General features: G+C 42.4%; 7 protein-coding genes across 7 annotated transcripts in view; 1 reads left to right on the top strand and 6 right to left on the bottom strand.

Moving 5' to 3' along the window:
• fgf18a (fibroblast growth factor 18a) overlaps window positions 1-18,073 on the top strand; it is a 112,566-nt gene that overhangs the window by 21,649 nt on the left and 72,844 nt on the right. The gene's annotated exons all lie outside the window — the stretch shown is intronic.
• On the bottom strand, window positions 284-2,908 carry LOC121902306 (protocadherin alpha-C2-like). The gene has a single exon (XM_042419566.1). The coding sequence runs from the start codon at window positions 2,906-2,908 to the stop codon at window positions 482-484; it is 2,427 nt and encodes an 808-aa protein (XP_042275500.1). The 3' UTR covers window positions 284-481.
• LOC121902508 (protocadherin alpha-C2-like) lies at window positions 3,432-6,104 on the bottom strand. Its single transcript, XM_042419841.1, has one exon. The coding sequence runs from the start codon at window positions 6,102-6,104 to the stop codon at window positions 3,678-3,680; it is 2,427 nt and encodes an 808-aa protein (XP_042275775.1). The 3' UTR covers window positions 3,432-3,677.
• LOC121902512 (protocadherin alpha-C2-like) lies at window positions 6,570-9,026 on the bottom strand. The gene has a single exon (XM_042419846.1). It carries the CDS (start codon window positions 9,023-9,025, stop codon window positions 6,614-6,616), a length of 2,412 nt encoding a protein of 803 aa, XP_042275780.1. The 5' UTR covers window position 9,026; the 3' UTR covers window positions 6,570-6,613.
• On the bottom strand, window positions 9,536-12,252 carry LOC121902511 (protocadherin alpha-C2-like). The gene has a single exon (XM_042419845.1). The coding sequence runs from the start codon at window positions 11,945-11,947 to the stop codon at window positions 9,536-9,538; it is 2,412 nt and encodes an 803-aa protein (XP_042275779.1). The 5' UTR covers window positions 11,948-12,252.
• On the bottom strand, window positions 12,341-14,946 carry LOC121902505 (protocadherin alpha-C2-like). The gene has a single exon (XM_042419838.1). The coding sequence runs from the start codon at window positions 14,932-14,934 to the stop codon at window positions 12,499-12,501; it is 2,436 nt and encodes an 811-aa protein (XP_042275772.1). The 5' UTR covers window positions 14,935-14,946; the 3' UTR covers window positions 12,341-12,498.
• Window positions 15,454-17,955, bottom strand: LOC121902305 (protocadherin alpha-C2-like). Its single transcript, XM_042419565.1, has one exon. The coding sequence runs from the start codon at window positions 17,875-17,877 to the stop codon at window positions 15,454-15,456; it is 2,424 nt and encodes an 807-aa protein (XP_042275499.1). The 5' UTR covers window positions 17,878-17,955.

Raw genomic sequence — 18,073 nt, 5'->3', positions numbered from 1 at the left:
CTATTTTAATGTATTTGATAAATGTTGTCAGTATTTTTTTGTTATAAAAGTGATGATGCCAAATGGGTCACACACACTTGCTTCGGGACCTGTGCAGTGTCGAATTTAAACTGTGCCTAAATATCGTGTGCGAGAACAAATGATTTATTGAAGGGACAAAATTTGCAAACATCCAGTGATTGTACCAAAAAAAATGTAATCAGTTGATCGTGTTAACATATAAGTGATATCTGAATGTCATTTGATGCTATGTGAAGTCAATAAATTTGAATTTTTCACTAGTCATTTAGAAAATATTAATAAAAAGTACATTCTGAGCCTTTAGATACCTATGCGTACAGATAAGTCCTGAAGAAAGTAAGAAGTCGAAAACTTCGACATTACATAGACCGAACAATAACTTTTATGACATACAATGATGCGCACGTTTTTATGGCTATTTGATGGACATGCTCAGAGAATATCTGTGCGTAACAGATTTTTAATTGACGTTTTTCCATACCTGCAGAGTGGAAGCTGCTGAGTCACTAGTCTCTGACATTCCTGTGCTCCTTGGTATACTGGACACGATGTATCTGGAGCCCTTTGGCACAGGCTGCCTGACCACCAGCTTTCCTTTCCTGGTCTCTGCTAGAAACAGACTGTACCAGTAGGCATCGTTGGAGACCAGAGTGGAGTCTGCGATGGTGGAGTTCCTCTCACTGATCACACTGTTCCTGCAGGGAGGAGCTGCTTTGCTGGGCTTGGGTTTCTGACACTTGAGCACGATGGTGACCAATATGGTGATCAGCAGGAGAAATGACACCGAGCCCAAACCAATGACCAAATACAGGTTTAGGTCTGAGAAGATGTCATATTCTAGAGGCACCTCAGTCATGTCAGAGTAGGCCTTAACAGCAGTCTCCACTGTGGACAGCTTGATGGTGACTGTAGCAGAGAGAGCAGGATCCCCGTTGTCCTTGGCAACAACAACCAGTCGCTGGTGACGTGGATCTCTGTAACTGAACATCCTCATAGTCCGGATCTCTCCGTTGTATTGGTCCAGACTGAACAAAGTGGCGTCAGTCACCTGTAGAAACTGGTAGGTAATCCGAGAGTTGTGCACTGAGTCGGTGTCTAAGGCTATCACTTTGGCAACCAGAGAGCCTTTATCAGTGGATCTGGGGATCTTTTCCTCCACCACTGAGCCGTGCGCGCGCCACGGAGAGACAATGACCGGAGCGTTGTCGTTCTGGTCCACAATAATGATGTGGACGGTCACGTTGTTGCTGAGTGGAGGAGAGCCAGAGTCTCTGGCCTCGATGTGGAAAAGAAACTCCTTCTCGATCTCATAGTCAAAAGTTTTTAATGCGTAAAGATTACCGTTCTCTGGATTGATGGAGAACAGCATGGACATGGAGGTGTTGGCTATCTCCTTCTCTAGGATGAAATAAACTAGATACTGGTTTTCATGGAGGTCAGGGTCAAACGCAGTGAGTGAACTGAGCAGGGCCCCAGGTGCGTTATTCTCCATTACACGTATAGTATAAAATGACTGCGGGAACTGTGGAACATTGTCATTAACATCCAGCAGCTCTAAAGTCATAGTTTCATTGTCAGATAAAGGAGGAGAACCTCTGTCTGTTACAGTGAAAGTGATTTCATATTCTGGGACCTTCTCACGGTCTAAAGGCTCTGAGACCACTAACTCATAATAGTTATCAGAGGATTCCCTCAGTGTGAAAGGCATATTATCTGGAATATGAAGATCAACCACTCCGTTGTCACCTGAGTCCTTATCATTAACACTAACTACTGCTATCACAGTGTCTGCTGCAGTATCTTCTTTGATCGGACTATGAAATGATTTGATGGATATTTCTGGGTGATTGTCATTCATATCTGTGACCTGTATTGTCAGTTTACACTGTCCAGATAATGAGTTTGGCCCTTTATCACTGGCAATAACCTCCATTTCATAAAGTCTCAAATCTTCATAATTTATCATCTCTTTCACTCTGATTTCACCATTTTCTGGATTCAAGCTAAACATATTTTGTGTTCTCTCTGATGTATACAAACTATATGAATAAACTATATCAGAGTTGGACCCTTCATCTAAATCAGTGGCATTCAGTTTAATTACTAGACTGCCAATCGGAGAGTTCTCCATCACATCTACGGTGTATTTGTCTTTGTCAAATGAAGGGGCGTTGTCGTTGACATCGAGCACGCGGACAATGATGCTGGCTGTACCTGTGCGCGTGGGGACTCCACCGTCCACAGCAGTCAGTATTAGATTATGAACAGGCTGCTGCTCTCTATCTAAAGCTTTTTTCAGAATCAAATCAGCAAACTTTGACCCGTCTCTACCGGTCTGAATTTCAATGTCAAAATGTTCACTTTCACTTACATAATAGGTTTTCACTGAATTGGAACCGAAATCTGGATCTATAGCATTGGTCAGTGAAAAGCGCTCCCCTGACGTGGTTGATTCGGATATGTCTAAATGCATTGTATCTCTGCGAAAATTAGGCGCATTGTCGTTAATGTCCATGATCTCAACTTCGATGTTGAAAAGTCGAATTGGATTTTCAATTGTTAAATCCATTTTAAGAAAACATGATGGATTCTTGCTATTGCATAGATATTCCCGATCTATCGTTTCAGCAACGAACAGCTCCCCCGTTTCTTTGTTGATCTCAAGATATCTCTTATTCGCGATGACATCCAATCTCAATTTACGACGAGCCAATGTCTTTGCATCTAGACCTAAATCCAATGCTAGATTAGCAACCACAGATCCCTGCTCCATCTCTTCGGGAATTGAGTAGTGCATAACAGCAGATGTAGTAGAGACGACTACACATAACAAAATAAACAGTGGGACATACCGTCTCCATAGCCGGTGGCCGGATTTAAAATCCATGATCATTGGTTTGTGTTAGTCGGTATAAAAAATCCTCTGATGATCAGAATTGATATATCGGTTTCACAGCAGCCTCGTTGTATTGAAATGTACAAACGAGAGATGATATTACAACCCTGTGATACTCGAAAAGGAAGCTTTACAGAAATGGCTGATCTCTTTCTTTTAACAGCTGTCGGCCCGGGCGGCAGTTGCGTCAGAAAGACGTTGTTTTTGGTGGTGAAGAGCGACGCTTTGTGTTATTTATTGCTGCTACCCCCTGTCATCGAACATCTCGGGTTGAATGCTAATATTTAAAATTTAGGTCTGTCAATATCAATGAAAACAACAAATACATTTATGATCTAGTAATATTTTGTAGCAGTCAATTGCAATGGTTCTGTACAAAGGCATATTTAACAAAAATGAAATAACCTATAGTAACAGCACATTTAAAGCCAGGATTTACGCATTGATGAATAGCATTTGACATGAGTGGTCCTTAAAACAGACTAGAGTACAACTGTGACTTTTGCTTTTGTTTTGAGGTGGGTATTTTACAAAATACTTCATTAAAAATTGGTGTTAACAAGTTTGAGGTGATATTGCTTAAAATAATCATGCCAAAATGAACAGCAGCTATTGTGCAGATATTATATTCCGAAATTAGATGAATGTGAAATAAACAATTGATAATAACTGCAGAGATAACGCTGCTGAGCTACGAGGATTGAATATCTATCAAACTCACTTTATCAAATTCACTTAGTATATCCCGTGTAACACATGTTTAAAGTGTGTCTTTCCATACCTGCAGAGTGGAAGCTGCTGAGTCGCTAGTCTCTGACATTCCTGTGCTCCTTGGTATACTGGACACAATGTATCTGGAGCCCTTTGGCACAGGCTGTCTGACCACCAGCTTTCCTTTCCTGGTCTCTGCTAGAAACAGACTGTACCAGTAGGCATCGTTGGAGACCAGAGTGGAGTCTGCGATGGTGGAGTTCCTCTCACTGATCACACTGTTCCTGCAGGGAGGAGCTGCCTTACTGGGCTTGGGTTTCTGACACTTGAGCACGATGGTGACCAATATGGTGATCAGCAGGAGAAATGACACCGAGCCCAGACCGATGACCAAATACAGGTTTAGGTCTGAGAAGATGTCATATTCTAGAGGCACCTCAGTCATGTCAGAGTAGGCCTTAACAGCAGTCTCCACTGTGGACAGCTTGATGGTGACTGTAGCAGAGAGAGCAGGATCCCCGTTGTCTTTGGCAATAACAACCAGTCTCTGGTGACGCGGATCTCTGTAACTGAACATCCTCATAGTCCGGATCTCTCCGTTGTATTGGTCCAGACTGAACAGGGTGGCGTCAGTCACCTGTAGAAACTGGTAGGTAATCCGAGAGTTGTGCACCGAGTCGGTGTCTAAGGCTATCACCTTGGCAACCAGAGAGCCTTTATCAGTGGATCTGGGGATTTTTTCCTCCACTACGGAGCCATGCGCACGCCACGGAGAGACAATGACCGGAGCGTTGTCGTTCTGGTCCACAATAATGATGTGGACGGTCACGTTGCTGCTGAGTGGGGGAGAGCCAGAGTCTCTGGCCTCGATGTGAAAAAGAAATTCCTTCTCAATCTCATAGTCAAAAGTTTTTAATGCGTAAAGGTTACCGTTCTCTGGATTGATGGAGAACAGCATGGACATAGAGGTGTTGGCTATCTCCTTCTCTAGGATGAAATAAACTAGATACTGGTTTTCATGGAGGTCAGGGTCAAACGCAGTGAGTGAACTGAGCAAGGCCCCAGGTGCGTTATTCTCCATTACACGTATAGTATAAAATGACTGAGGGAACTGTGGAACATTGTCATTCACATCCAGCAGCTCTAAAGTCATAGTTTCATTGTCAAATAAAGGAGGAGAACCTCTGTCTGTAACAGTGAAAGTGATTTCATATTCTGGGACCTTCTCACGGTCTAAAGGCTCTGAGACCACTAACTCATAATAGTTATCAGATGATTCCCTCAGTTTGAAAGGCATATTATCTGGAATATGAAGATCAACCACTCCGTTGTCCCCTGAGTCCTTATCATTAACACTAACTACTGCTATCACTGTGTCTAATTCTATGTTTTCACTGACTGGACTCTGAAATGATTTAATAGATATTTCTGGGTGGTTGTCATTCATGTCTTCAACTACAATTTTTAATGTACATTGACCTGATAAACTATTGACTCCTTTGTCAGTTGCTATAACTTCCATATCATAAATCCTGAAATCTTCATAATTTAGCATTCCTTTTACAGTAATCTCACCCGTGGAAGGATTCAGATTAAATGTTTCTTGCGTTTTCTCTGACGTATATAAACTATATGAATATGTTATATCAGAATTTGACCCCTCATCTAAGTCTGTTGCATTAAGATGAATAACAAGACTTCCAATTGGAGAATTTTCCATTATTTTAACACTATAGATCACTTTGTCAAATGCGGGAGCGTTATCATTTGTGTCCAAAACATGAACAACAACACTGGCAGTGCCAGAACGAGCAGGTGTGCCTCCATCTACAGCTGTGAGTATTAAATTATGAACAGCCTGCTGCTCCCGATCTAAACTCTTTGTTAAGATTAATTCGGCAAACTTCGACCCATCTCTTCCAGTCTGAACTTCAATATTAAAGTGTTCACTTTCACTTAGGTAGTACGTTTTCACTGAATTGCTTCCAACATCTGGATCAACTGCGTTGCTCAATGAGAATCTTTCCCCAGCAGGCGTTGACTCAGATATGTCCAAATGTATGGCGTCTCTTCGGAACTGTGGGGCGTTGTCGTTCATATCTAAAATTTCTATTTCTATGTTAAATATTCGCAAAGGATTTTCAAGTATTACTTCCATTTTTAAGTAGCACAATGTCAGCGTTTTTGTACAAAGATATTCCCTGTCAATTTTCTCTACAACATACAGCTCCCCAGTCTCTTTGTTCACATCCAGATATTTTTTGTTGGCGATCAGATCAAGACGCATCTTCCTCTGATTCAGTGTTTTAACATCCAAGCTGAGATCGGTAGCAAGGTTGGCGACAACTGATCCTTCCTTCATCTCCTCGGGGATGGAATAATGAGTCACTGAAGCAATTACATGATGAACGGAAGAAAAAAGAATAACGAGCGCCACGTACCTTTTACATGTCTGCATTGTTACATCGGACCGCATTGCTATTCCTCTGTTCATTGCATGAAGCACGTCAGACGATATAAAAGATTGACAACATTACTGTTAAAATCTTAATCCAAATGAGTTCGTTAAATTTTTGAGTCCGGGGGTATTTCTTCGGAGAAATGAGCAAAACGTATTTCTCGCCTTTCGTGTGAGTTTCAGCACCACGGAGCTGTCCGGCTGTGAAGCTATACCGTACTTAGGATTTACTGTCATGGCGACCGTGGAATAGTATTTTATCGAGTAAACAGCGCCACTCTTTGCATATTTTGGAACTATGTGTTCAACATCCGGTAGTTTAGAGAGCAAGCGTGTTTAAACGTTTGGAGTTGAGCTCAAGGTGAGTGTCTGTTGCTGAAATGAAGTTTGATTTATGATTTGTTTGTTTTGTTTTTTTGCTGTGAATATGCCTTTAGACACTTCATGGCCTCAAGTATTGTACCGTGCAAAATGGCAAGTTAAATTATAATAAACATGGCAACATACTAGAGAAAATTATATTTTCGTCATACCTGCAGAGTGGAAGCTGCTGATTCACTAGTCTCTGACATTCCTGTGCTCCTTGGTATACTAGACACGATGTATCTGGAGCCCTTTGGCACAGGCTGCCTGACCACCAGCTTTCCTTTCCTGGTCTCTGCTAGAAACAGACTGTACCAGTAGGCATCGTTGGAGACCAGAGTGGAGTCTGCGATGGTGGAGTTCCTCTCACTGATCACACTGTTCCTGCAGGGAGGAGCTGCTTTGCTGGGCTTGGGTTTCTGACACTTGAGCACGATGGTGACCAATATGGTGATCAGCAGGAGAAATGACACCGAGCCCAGACCGATGACCAAATACAGGTTTAGGTCTGAGAAGATGTCATATTCTAGAGGCACCTCAGTCATGTCAGAGTAGGCCTTGACAGCAGTCTCCACTGTGGACAGCTTGATGGTGACTGTAGCAGAGAGAGCAGGATCCCCGTTGTCCTTGGCAATAACAACCAGTCTCTGGTGTCGTGGATCTCTGTAACTGAACATCCTCATAGTCCGGATCTCTCCGTTGTACTGGTCCAGACTGAACAAGGTGGCGTCAGTCACCTGTAGAAACTGGTAGGTAATCCGAGAGTTGTGCACCGAGTCGGTGTCTAAGGCTATCACTTTGGCAACCAGAGAGCCTTTATCGGTGGATCTGGGGATCTTTTCCTCCACCACTGAGCCGTGCGCGCGCCACGGAGAGACAATGACTGGAGCGTTGTCGTTTTGGTCCACAATAATGATGTGGACAGTCACATTGCTGCTGAGTGGAGGAGAACCAGAGTCTCTGGCCTCGATGTGGAAAAGAAACTCCTTCTCAATCTCATAGTCAAAAGTTTTTAATGCGTAAAGGTTACCATTCTCTGGATTGATGGAGAACAGCATGGACATGGAGGTGTTGGCTATCTCCTTTTCTAGGATGAAATAAACTAGATACTGGTTTTCATGGAGGTCAGGGTCAAACGCAGTGAGTGAACTGAGCAGGGCCCCAGGTGCGTTATTCTCCATTACACGTATAGTATAAAATGACTGAGGGAACTGTGGAACATTGTCATTCACATCCAGCAGCTCTAAAGTCATAGTTTCATTGTCAGATAAAGGAGGAGAACCTCTGTCTGTAACAGTGAAAGTGATTTCATATTCTGGGACTTTCTCACGGTCTAAAGGCTCTGAGACCACTAACTCATAATAGTTATCAGAGGATTCCCTCAGTTTGAAAGGCATATTATCTGGAATATGAAGATCAACCACTCCGTTGTCACCTGAGTCCTTATCACTAACACTAACTACTGCTATCACTGTGTCTAATTCTATGTTTTCACTGACTGGACTCTGAAATGACTTAATAGATATTTCTGGGTGGTTGTCATTCATGTCTTCAACTACAATTTTTAATGTACATTGTCCTGATAAACTATTGGCCCCTTTGTCGGTTGCTATAACTTCCATATCATAAATCCTGAAATCTTCATAATTTAGCATTCCTTTTACAATAATCTCACCAGTGGAAGGATTCAGATTAAATGTTTCTTGCGTTTTCTCTGACGTATATAAACTATATGAATATGTTATATCAGAATTTGACCCCTCATCTAAGTCTGTTGCATTAAGATGAACAACAAGACTTCCAATTGGGGAATTTTCCATGATTTTAACACTATAGATCGGTTTTTCAAATGTGGGCGCGTTGTCATTTGTGTCTAAAACCTGAACAATAACACTGGCAGTGCCAGAGCGAGCAGGTGTGCCTCCATCTACAGCTGTGAGTATTAAATTATGAACAGCCTGCTGCTCACGATCCAAAGTCTTTTTCAGTATGAGATCAGCAAACTTCGACCCATCTCTTCCAGTCTGAACCTCAATGTTAAAATGTTCACTGGCACTCAGATAGTATGTTTTTACCGAATTGAGTCCGACATCGGGGTCAACTGCATTACTTAGCGAAAATCTTTCTTCAGCAGGCGTTGACTCAGATATGTCCAAATGTATGATGTCTCTTCGAAATTGTGGGGCGTTGTCATTTATGTCCAAAATCTCTAGCTCGATGTTAAATATACGCACGGGATTTTCAAGTATCACTTCCATTTTTAAGTAGCACAATGTCAGCGTTTTTGTACAAAGATATTCCCTGTCAATTTTCTCTATAACATACAGCTCCCCAGTCTCTTTGTTCACATCCAGATATTTTTTGTTGGCGATAAGGTCAAGACGCATCTTCCTCTGATTCAGTGTTTTAACATCCAGGCTGAGATCGGTAGCAAGGTTGGCGACAACTGATCCTTCCTTCATCTCCTCGGGGATGGAATAATGAGTCACCGAAGCAGTTACATGATGAACGGAAGAAAAAAGAATAACGAGCGCCACGTACCTTTTACATGTCTGCATTGTTACATCGGATCGCATTGTTATTCCTCTGTTCATTGCATGAAGCACGTCAGACGATATAAAAGACTGACAACATTACTGTTAAAATCTTAATCCAAATGAGTTCGTTAAATTTTTAAGTCCGGGGGTATTTCTTCGGAGAAATGAGCAAAACGTATTTCTCGCCTTTCATGTGAGTTTCAGCACCATGGAGCTGTCCGGCTGTGAAGCTATACCGTATTTAGGATTTACTGTCATGGCGACCGTGGGATAGTATTTTATCGAGTAAACAGCGCCACTCTTTGCATATTTTGGAACTATGTGTTCAATACCCAGTAGTTTAGAGAGCAAGCGTGTTTAAACTTTTGGAGGTGAGCTCAAGGTGAGTGACTGTTGCTGAAAGGAAGTTTGACTTATGATTTGTTTGTTTTGTTTTTTTTGCTCTGAACCTGCCTTTAGACACCTCATGACCTCAAATATTGTACGGTGCAAAATGGCAAGTTAAATTATAATAAACATGGCAACATACTAGAGAAAATTAAATTTTCGTCATACCTGCAGAGTGGAAGCTGCTGATTCACTAGTCTCTGACATTCCTGTGCTCCTTGGTATACTGGACACGATGTATCTGGAGCCCTTTGGCACAGGCTGTCTGACCACCAGCTTTCCTTTCCTGGTTTCCGCTAGAAACAGACTGTACCAGTAGGCATCGTTGGAGACCAGAGTGGAGTCTGCGATGGTGGAGTTCCTCTCGCTGATCACACTGTTCCTGCAGGGAGGAGCTGCTTTGCTGGGCTTGGGTTTCTGACACTTGAGCACGATGGTGACCAATATGGTGATCAGCAGGAGAAATGACACCGAGCCCAGACCGATGACCAAATACAGGTTTAGGTCTGAGAAGATGTCATATTCTAGAGGCACCTCAGTCATGTCAGAGTAGGCCTTAACAGCAGTCTCCACTGTGGACAGCTTGATGGTGACTGTAGCAGAGAGAGCAGGATCCCCGTTGTCCTTGGCAATAACAACTAGTCTCTGGTGTCGCGGATCTCTGTAACTGAACATCCTCATAGTCCGGATCTCTCCGTTGTATTGGTCCAGACTGAACAAGGTGGCGTCAGTCACCTGTAGAAACTGGTAGGTAATCCGAGAGTTGTGCACCGAGTCGGTGTCCAAGGCTATCACTTTGGCAACCAGGGAGCCTTTATCAGTGGATCTGGGGATCTTTTCCTCCACCACTGAGCCGTGCGCGCGCCACGGAGAGACAATGACCGGAGCGTTGTCGTTCTGGTCCACAATAATGATGTGGACGGTCACGTTGCTGCTGAGTGGTGGAGAGCCAGAGTCTCTGGCCTCGATGTGGAAAAGAAACTCCTTCTCGATCTCATAGTCAAAAGTTTTTAGTGCGTAAAGATTACCGTTCTCTGGATTGATGGAGAACAGCATGGACATGGAGGTGTTGGCTATCTCCTTCTCTAGGATGAAATAAACTAGATACTGGTTTTCATGGAGGTCAGGGTCAAACGCAGTGAGTGAACTGAGCAGGGCCCCAGGTGCGTTATTCTCCATTACACGTATAGTATAAAATGACTGAGGGAACTGTGGAACATTGTCATTCACATCCAGCAGCTCTAAAGTCATAGTTTCATTGTCAGATAAAGGAGGAGAACCTCTGTCTGTTACAGTGAAAGTGATTTCATATTCTGGGACCTTCTCACGGTCTAAAGGCTCTGAGACCACTAACTCATAATAGTTATCAGAGGATTCCCTCAGTTTGAAAGGCATATTATCTGGAATATGAAGATCAACTACTCCGTTGTCACCTGAGTCCTTATCACTGACACTAACTACTGCTATCACTGTGTCTACTGCAGTATCTTCTTTGATCGGACTATGAAATGATTTGATCGAAATTTCTGGATGATTGTCATTCATATCTGCGACAGAAATTTTTAATTTACACTGCCCTGATAAACTAGTAGCTCCTTTATCCGTTGCTATGATTTCCATTTCATAATTACGAATATCTTCATAATTTAACAGTCCCTTCACTGTTATTTCACCAGTGGAAGGATTCAGGTTAAATATAGCCTGTGCTTTTTCTGATGTGTAGAGACTATATGTGTATTCGATCTGTGCATTTGTCCCCTCGTCTAAATCTGTAGCATTCAGCTGAATGACAAGGGATCCAACTGGAGAGTTTTCCATTATATTAACGTCATAATGATTTTTATCGAACGCTGGGGCGTTGTCATTAGTGTCCAGCACACGAACAAAGATGCTGGCTGTGCCGGTGCGAGTGGGAACTCCACCATCCACAGCAGTGAGTATTAAATTGTGAACGGCTTGCTTTTCCCGATCTAAACCCTTTTTTAATATTAAATCAGCAAATTTGGATCCGTCTCTCCCGGTTTGAATTTCTATGTCAAAGTGTTCACTTTCGCTCAGAAGGTATGTTTTAACTGAATTTGATCCCAGGTCTGGGTCAACGGCGTTATTAACAGAGAATCTCTCACCAGATGAGGTTGATTCCATAATGTCCAAGTTTATGGTGTCCCGTCGAAAATGAGGAGCGTTGTCATTTATATCCATGATTTCAATTTCGATATAGAATATCCTCTGAGGATTCTCCACTATAGCCTCCATTTTTAGGTAGCATGTTGGTGTTTTTATCGCACAGAGATACTCTCTGTCAATCCTCTCAACAATGTAAAGCTCCCCTGTTTCTTTGTTCACATCCAGATATCTTTTGCTGGATATAATGTCTAACCGCATCTTCCTCCCGCTCAGAGTCTTCACGTCCAAACCTAAATCGGAAGCTAAATTGGCGACAACCGACCCTTCCTCTAATTCTTCGGGAACAGAGTAATGAGTTACGGCAATAACTGTGTTCACAAATGTACCGATAAACAAAAGTGCGGACACATACCTCGTCCGAGAATTTCCAGTGTTACGCATTTTCATTGTTGCACCGCTAATTAAATATCCCTTTTCCAGTGAGATAATACAGATGGTGCAGAAAAAGTCAAAGGTAAATATACGTTGAAGGCGTTTATCATAGCAAATGTTTCTTTAAAGCAAATGACCGCGAAATATATCCACCAAACACTGCTCAGCACCAGGAGCTGTTCACACAGTTTTTGTCGCTGTCCGGTGTGTCTCCGTATGAGACACTGTCATGGCGCCTGTACAGTCACAGATTAGGATGTTTAGCTGGAGAACAGCGACACTAAGATGCAATAAAATACGCATGTCCATTAACTTAGGTTTACATTGAAGCTAAAAATAAACGATTTTGTACTTTACATCGACTTATGTAACAGGACTTTGTTAAACTGTGAGTTAGGATCATCATTATATTTGCAGTGTTATCTGCTTATGGTTATTATGAATACCAGAGCATGATTCGTGTTTCGTCTATTTTATCATTTTCAAAATATCTGGATCAAGGAAGACACGTTAAAATAACGGTTAATTTGATGGATTCTCATGAAATGAAAACAGAAGTGATGCATTTAGTTGAATTTTAGTTTATTTACCTGCAGAGTAGAAGCTGCTGAGTCGCTAGTCTCTGACATTCCTGTGCTCCTTGGTATACTGGACACAATGTATCTGGAGCCCTTTGGCACAGGCTGTCTGACCACCAGCTTTCCTTTCCTGGTCTCTGCTAGAAACAGACTGTACCAGTAGGCATCGTTGGAGACCAGAGTGGAGTCTGCAATGGTGGAGTTCCTCTCGCTGATCACACTGTTCCTGCAGGGAGGAGCTGCTTTGCTGGGCTTGGGTTTCTGACACTTGAGCACGATGGTGACCAATATGGTGATCAGCAGGAGAAATGACACCGAGCCCAGACCGATGACCAAATACAGGTTTAGGTCTGAGAAGATGTCATATTCTAGAGGCACCTCAGTCATGTCAGAGTAGGCCTTAACAGCAGTCTCCACTGTGGACAGCTTGATGGTGACTGTAGCAGAGAGGGCAGGATCCCCGTTGTCCTTGGCAATAACAACCAGTCTCTGGTGTCGCGGATCTCTGTAACTGAACATCCTCATAGTCCTAATCTCTCCGTTGTATTGGTCCAGACTGAACAGGGTGGCGTCAGTCACCTGTAGAAACTGGTAGGTAATCCGAGAGTTGTGCACCGAGTCGGTGTCCAAGGCTATTACCTTGGCAACCAGAGAGCCTTTATCAGTGGATCTGGGGATTTTTTCCTCCACCACCGAGCCGTGCGCGCGCCACGGAGAGACAATGACTGGAGCGTTGTCGTTCTGGTCCACAATAATGATGTGGACGGTCACGTTGTTGCTGAGTGGAGGAGAGCCAGAGTCTCTGGCCTCTATGTGGAAAAGAAACTCCTTCTCGATCTCATAGTCAAAAGTTTTTAATGCGTAAAGGTTACCATTCTCTGGATTGATGGAGAACAGCATGGACATAGAGGTGTTGGCTATCTCCTTCTCTAGGATGAAATAAACTAGATACTGGTTTTCATGGAGGTCAGGGTCAAACGCAGTGAGTGAACTGAGCAGGGCCCCAGGTGCGTTATTCTCCATTACACGTATAGTATAAAATGACTGAGGGAACTGTGGAACATTGTCATTAACATCCAGTAGCTCTAAAGTCATAGTTTCATTGTCAGATAAAGGAGGAGAACCTCTGTCTGTAACAGTGAAAGTGATTTCATATTCTGGGATCTTCTCACGGTCTAAAGGCTCTGAGACCACTAACTCATAATAGTTATCAGAGGATTCCCTCAGTTTGAAAGGCATATTATCTGGAATATGAAGATCAACCACTCCGTTGTCACCTGAGTCCTTATCATTAACACTAACTACTGCTATCACTGTGTCTAATTCTATGTTTTCACTGACTGGACTCTGAAATGATTTAACTGATATTTCTGGGTGGTTGTCATTCATGTCTTCAACTACAATTTTTAATGTACATTGTCCTGATAAACTATTGGCTCCTTTGTCGGTTGCTATAACTTCCATATCATAAATCTTGAAATCTTCATAATTTAGCATTCCTTTTACAGTAATCTCACCAGTGGAAGGATTCAGATTAAATGTTTCTTGCGTTTTCTCTGACGTATATAAACTGTATGAATATGTTATATCAGAATTTGAGCCCTCATCTAAGTCTGTTGCATTAAGATGAATTACAAGGCTTCCAATTGGAGAGTTTTCCATGATTTTAACACTATAGATCGGTTTTTCAAATGTCGGTGCGTTGTCATTTGTGTCCAAAATATGCACAATGATACTGGCAGTGCCAGAACGAGCAGGTGTGCCTCCATCTACAGCTGTGAGTATTAATTTATGGAGAGCCTGCTGCTCACGATCTAAAGTCTTTGTTAAGATCAAATCAGCAAACTTTGACCCTTCTCTCCCAGTCTGAACTTCAATATTAAAATGTTCACTTTCACTCAGATGGTACGTTTTGACAGAATTACTTCCAACATCAGGATCAACAGCATTGCTGAGAGAGAATCTCTCTCCTTTCGGCGTTGCTTCAGATATATCTAAATGTATTGCGTCTCTTCGAAATTGTGGGGCGTTGTCGTTCATATCCAAAATTTCGATTTCTATATTAAAAATTCGTAGAGGATTTTCTAGTATTACCTCCAGTCTAAGATAGCAAGACGCCGATGACTTTGTAGGGCATATATATTCCCTGTCAATCTTGTCAACAACATACAGCTCGCCAGTCTCTTTGTTCACATCCAAATATTTTTTGTTTCCAATGATGTCAAGACGCATCTTCCTCTGATTCAGTGTTTTAGCATCCAAGCTGAGATCGGTTGCAAGATTGGCTACAACCGATCCTTCTTTCATTTCCTCCGGTATGGAATAATGAGTCACTGAAGTCGATATGTGGTGAACGAAAGAAAAAAGAAGAATAACGAGTAGGACGTACCTTTTGCAAGACTGCATTGTTACAAAGGTCTTCATTGTTGTGTGTGTTTGTTAATCGCAGCTCAGTGTATACAACGTGCGTTTCCAGTGATGTTGAATTTTGCTGTAACGGCCTCGATCCCAAGCATATTCCTATAATTTTAATCCCTGAAATATTTTGTTGCAGAAAAACGGCGACCGCGTTTTCGGAGTGGAGTGTCAGCACCACGGAGCTGTTCGTTTGTTTCACGATCTGCCCTGATGACAACGATTCACTGTCATGGCATCTGTGGGCTGGCATATTACTGATAAAACAGCGCCACCCTTTATGTTTCACAAGACTCGTTTAACTGCGTTTAACATGATGCACCTTAAAAATTCGTTTTCTTAGTTAAAACGTGAGTACTCACTGCTAGTATTGCTGAAAAGAATAATTTTATTTAGCCTATAAATTACCTTTATTAACCTAGCTGACAAATCTTTGTACTTTCGGACTTAAATGCAAAACATAATGTCACTTGAATTTATAAATGCTATTAAATTTATAAATGCTGTGTATGGGGAAAAAAATGTAGATTAGACGCCTACCTGCAGAGTGGAAGCTGCTGAGTCACTAGTCTCTGACATTCCTGTGCTCCTTGGTATACTGGACACGATGTATCTGGAGCCCTTTGGCACAGGCTGTCTGACCACCAGCTTTCCTTTCCTGGTCTCTGCTAGAAACAGACTGTACCAGTAGGCATCGTTGGAGACCAGAGTGGAGTCTGCGATGGTGGAGTTCCTCTCACTGATCACACTGTTCCTGCAGGGAGGAGCTGCTTTGCTGGGCTTGGGTTTCTGACACTTGAGCACGATGGTGACCAATATGGTGATCAGCAGGAGAAATGACACCGAGCCCAGACCGATGACCAAATACAGGTTTAGGTCTGAGAAGATGTCATATTCTAGAGGCACCTCAGTCATGTCAGAGTAGGCCTTGACAGCAGTCTCCACTGTGGACAGCTTGATGGTGACTGTAGCAGAGAGAGCAGGATCCCCGTTGTCCTTGGCAATAACAATCAGACGCTGGTGACGCGGATCTCTGTAACTGAACATCCTCATTGTCCGGATCTCTCCGTTGTACTGGTCCAGACTGAACAAGGTGGCGTCAGTCACCTGTAGAAACTGGTAGGTAATCCGAGAGTTGTGCACCGAGTCGGTGTCTAAGGCTATCACTTTGGCAACCAGGGAGCCTTTATCAGTGGATCTGGGGATCTTTTCCTCCACCATTGAGCCGTGCGCGCGCCACGGAGAGACAATGACCGGAGCGTTGTCGTTCTGGTCCACAATAATGATGTGGACGGTCACGTTGCTGCTGAGTGGAGGAGAGCCAGAGTCTCTGGCCTCGATGTGAAAAAGAAACTCCTTTTCGATCTCATAGTCAAAAGTTTTTAATGCGTAAAGATTACCATTCTCTGGATTGATGGAGAACAGCATGGACATGGAGGTGTTGGCTATCTCCTTCTCTAGGATGAAATAAACTAGATACTGGTTTTCATGGAGGTCAGGGTCAAACGCAGTGAGTGAACTGAGCAAGGCCCCAGGTGCGTTATTCTCCATTACACGTATAGTATAAAATGACTGAGGGAACTGTGGAACATTGTCATTCACATCCAGCAGCTCTAAAGTCATAGTTTCATTGTCAGATAAAGGAGGAGAACCTCTGTCTGTAACAGTGAAAGTGATTTCATATTCTGGGATCTTCTCACGGTCTAAAGGCTCTGAGACCACTAACTCATAATAGTTATCAGAGGATTCCCTCAGTTTGAAAGGCATATTATCTGGAATATGAAGATCAACCACTCCGTTGTCACCTGAGTCCTTATCATTAACACTAACTACTGCTATCACTGTGTCTAATTCTATGTTTTCACTGACTGGACTCTGAAATGATTTAACTGATATTTCTGGGTGGTTGTCATTCATGTCTTCAACCACAATTTTTAATGTACATTGACCTGATAAACTATTGACTCCTTTGTCGGTTGCTATAACTTCCATATCATAAATCTTGAAATCTTCATAATTTAGCATTCCTTTTACAGTAATCTCACCAGTGGAAGGATTCAGATTAAATGTTTCTTGCGTTTTCTCTGACGTATATAAACTGTATGAATATGTTATATCAGAATTTGAGCCCTCATCTAAGTCTGTTGCATTAAGATGAATTACAAGGCTTCCAATTGGAGAGTTTTCCATGATTTTAACACTATAGATCGGTTTTTCAAATGTCGGTGCGTTGTCATTTGTGTCCAAAATATGCACAATGATACTGGCAGTGCCAGAACGAGCAGGTGTGCCTCCATCTACAGCTGTGAGTATTAATTTATGGAGAGCCTGCTGCTCCCGATCTAAAGTCTTTGTTAAGATCAAATCAGCAAACTTTGACCCTTCTCTCCCAGTCTGAACTTCAATATTAAAATGTTCACTTTCACTCAAATGGTACGTTTTAACAGAATTACTTCCAACATCGGGATCAACAGCATTGCTGAGAGAGAATCTCTCTCCTTTCGGCGTTGCTTCGGATATATCCAAATGAATGGCGTCTCTTCGAAATTGTGGGGCGTTGTCGTTCATATCCAAAATTTCGATTTCTATATTAAAGATTCGTAGAGGGTTTTCTAGTATTACCTCCAATCTAAGATAGCAAGACGCCGATGACTTTGTATTACATATATATTCCCTGTCAATCTTGTCAACAACATACAGCTCGCCAGTCTCTTTGTTCACATCCAAATATTTCTTGTTTCCAATGATGTCAAGACGCATCTTCCTCTGATCTAGTGTTTTAACATCCAAGCTGAGATCAGTTGCAAGATTGGCTACAACCGATCCTTCTTTCATTTCCTCCGGTATGGAATAATGAGTCACTGAAGTCAATATGTGGTGAACGAAAGAAAAAAGAAGAATAACGAGTAGGACGTACCTTTTGCAAGACTGCATTGTTTCAAAGGTCCCCATTGTTATGTATGTTTTTACCGCAGTTCAGTCTATACAACGTGCGTTTCCAGTGAAGTTGAATTTTGCTATAACGGCCTGGATCCCAAGCATGTTCCTATCATTTTAATCCCTGGAATATTTTGGTGCAGAAAAACGGCGACCGCGTTTTCGGAGTGGAGTTTCAGCACGACGGAGCTGTCCGTTTGTTTCACGATCT

This window comes from Thunnus maccoyii, chromosome 8 (genome assembly GCF_910596095.1).
Source record: "Thunnus maccoyii chromosome 8, fThuMac1.1, whole genome shotgun sequence".
In the NCBI taxonomy this organism is placed as follows: domain Eukaryota; kingdom Metazoa; phylum Chordata; class Actinopteri; order Scombriformes; family Scombridae; genus Thunnus; species Thunnus maccoyii.
Note: the sequence above shows the minus strand (reverse complement) of the source record. Positions and strands in the feature narration are given on the sequence as shown.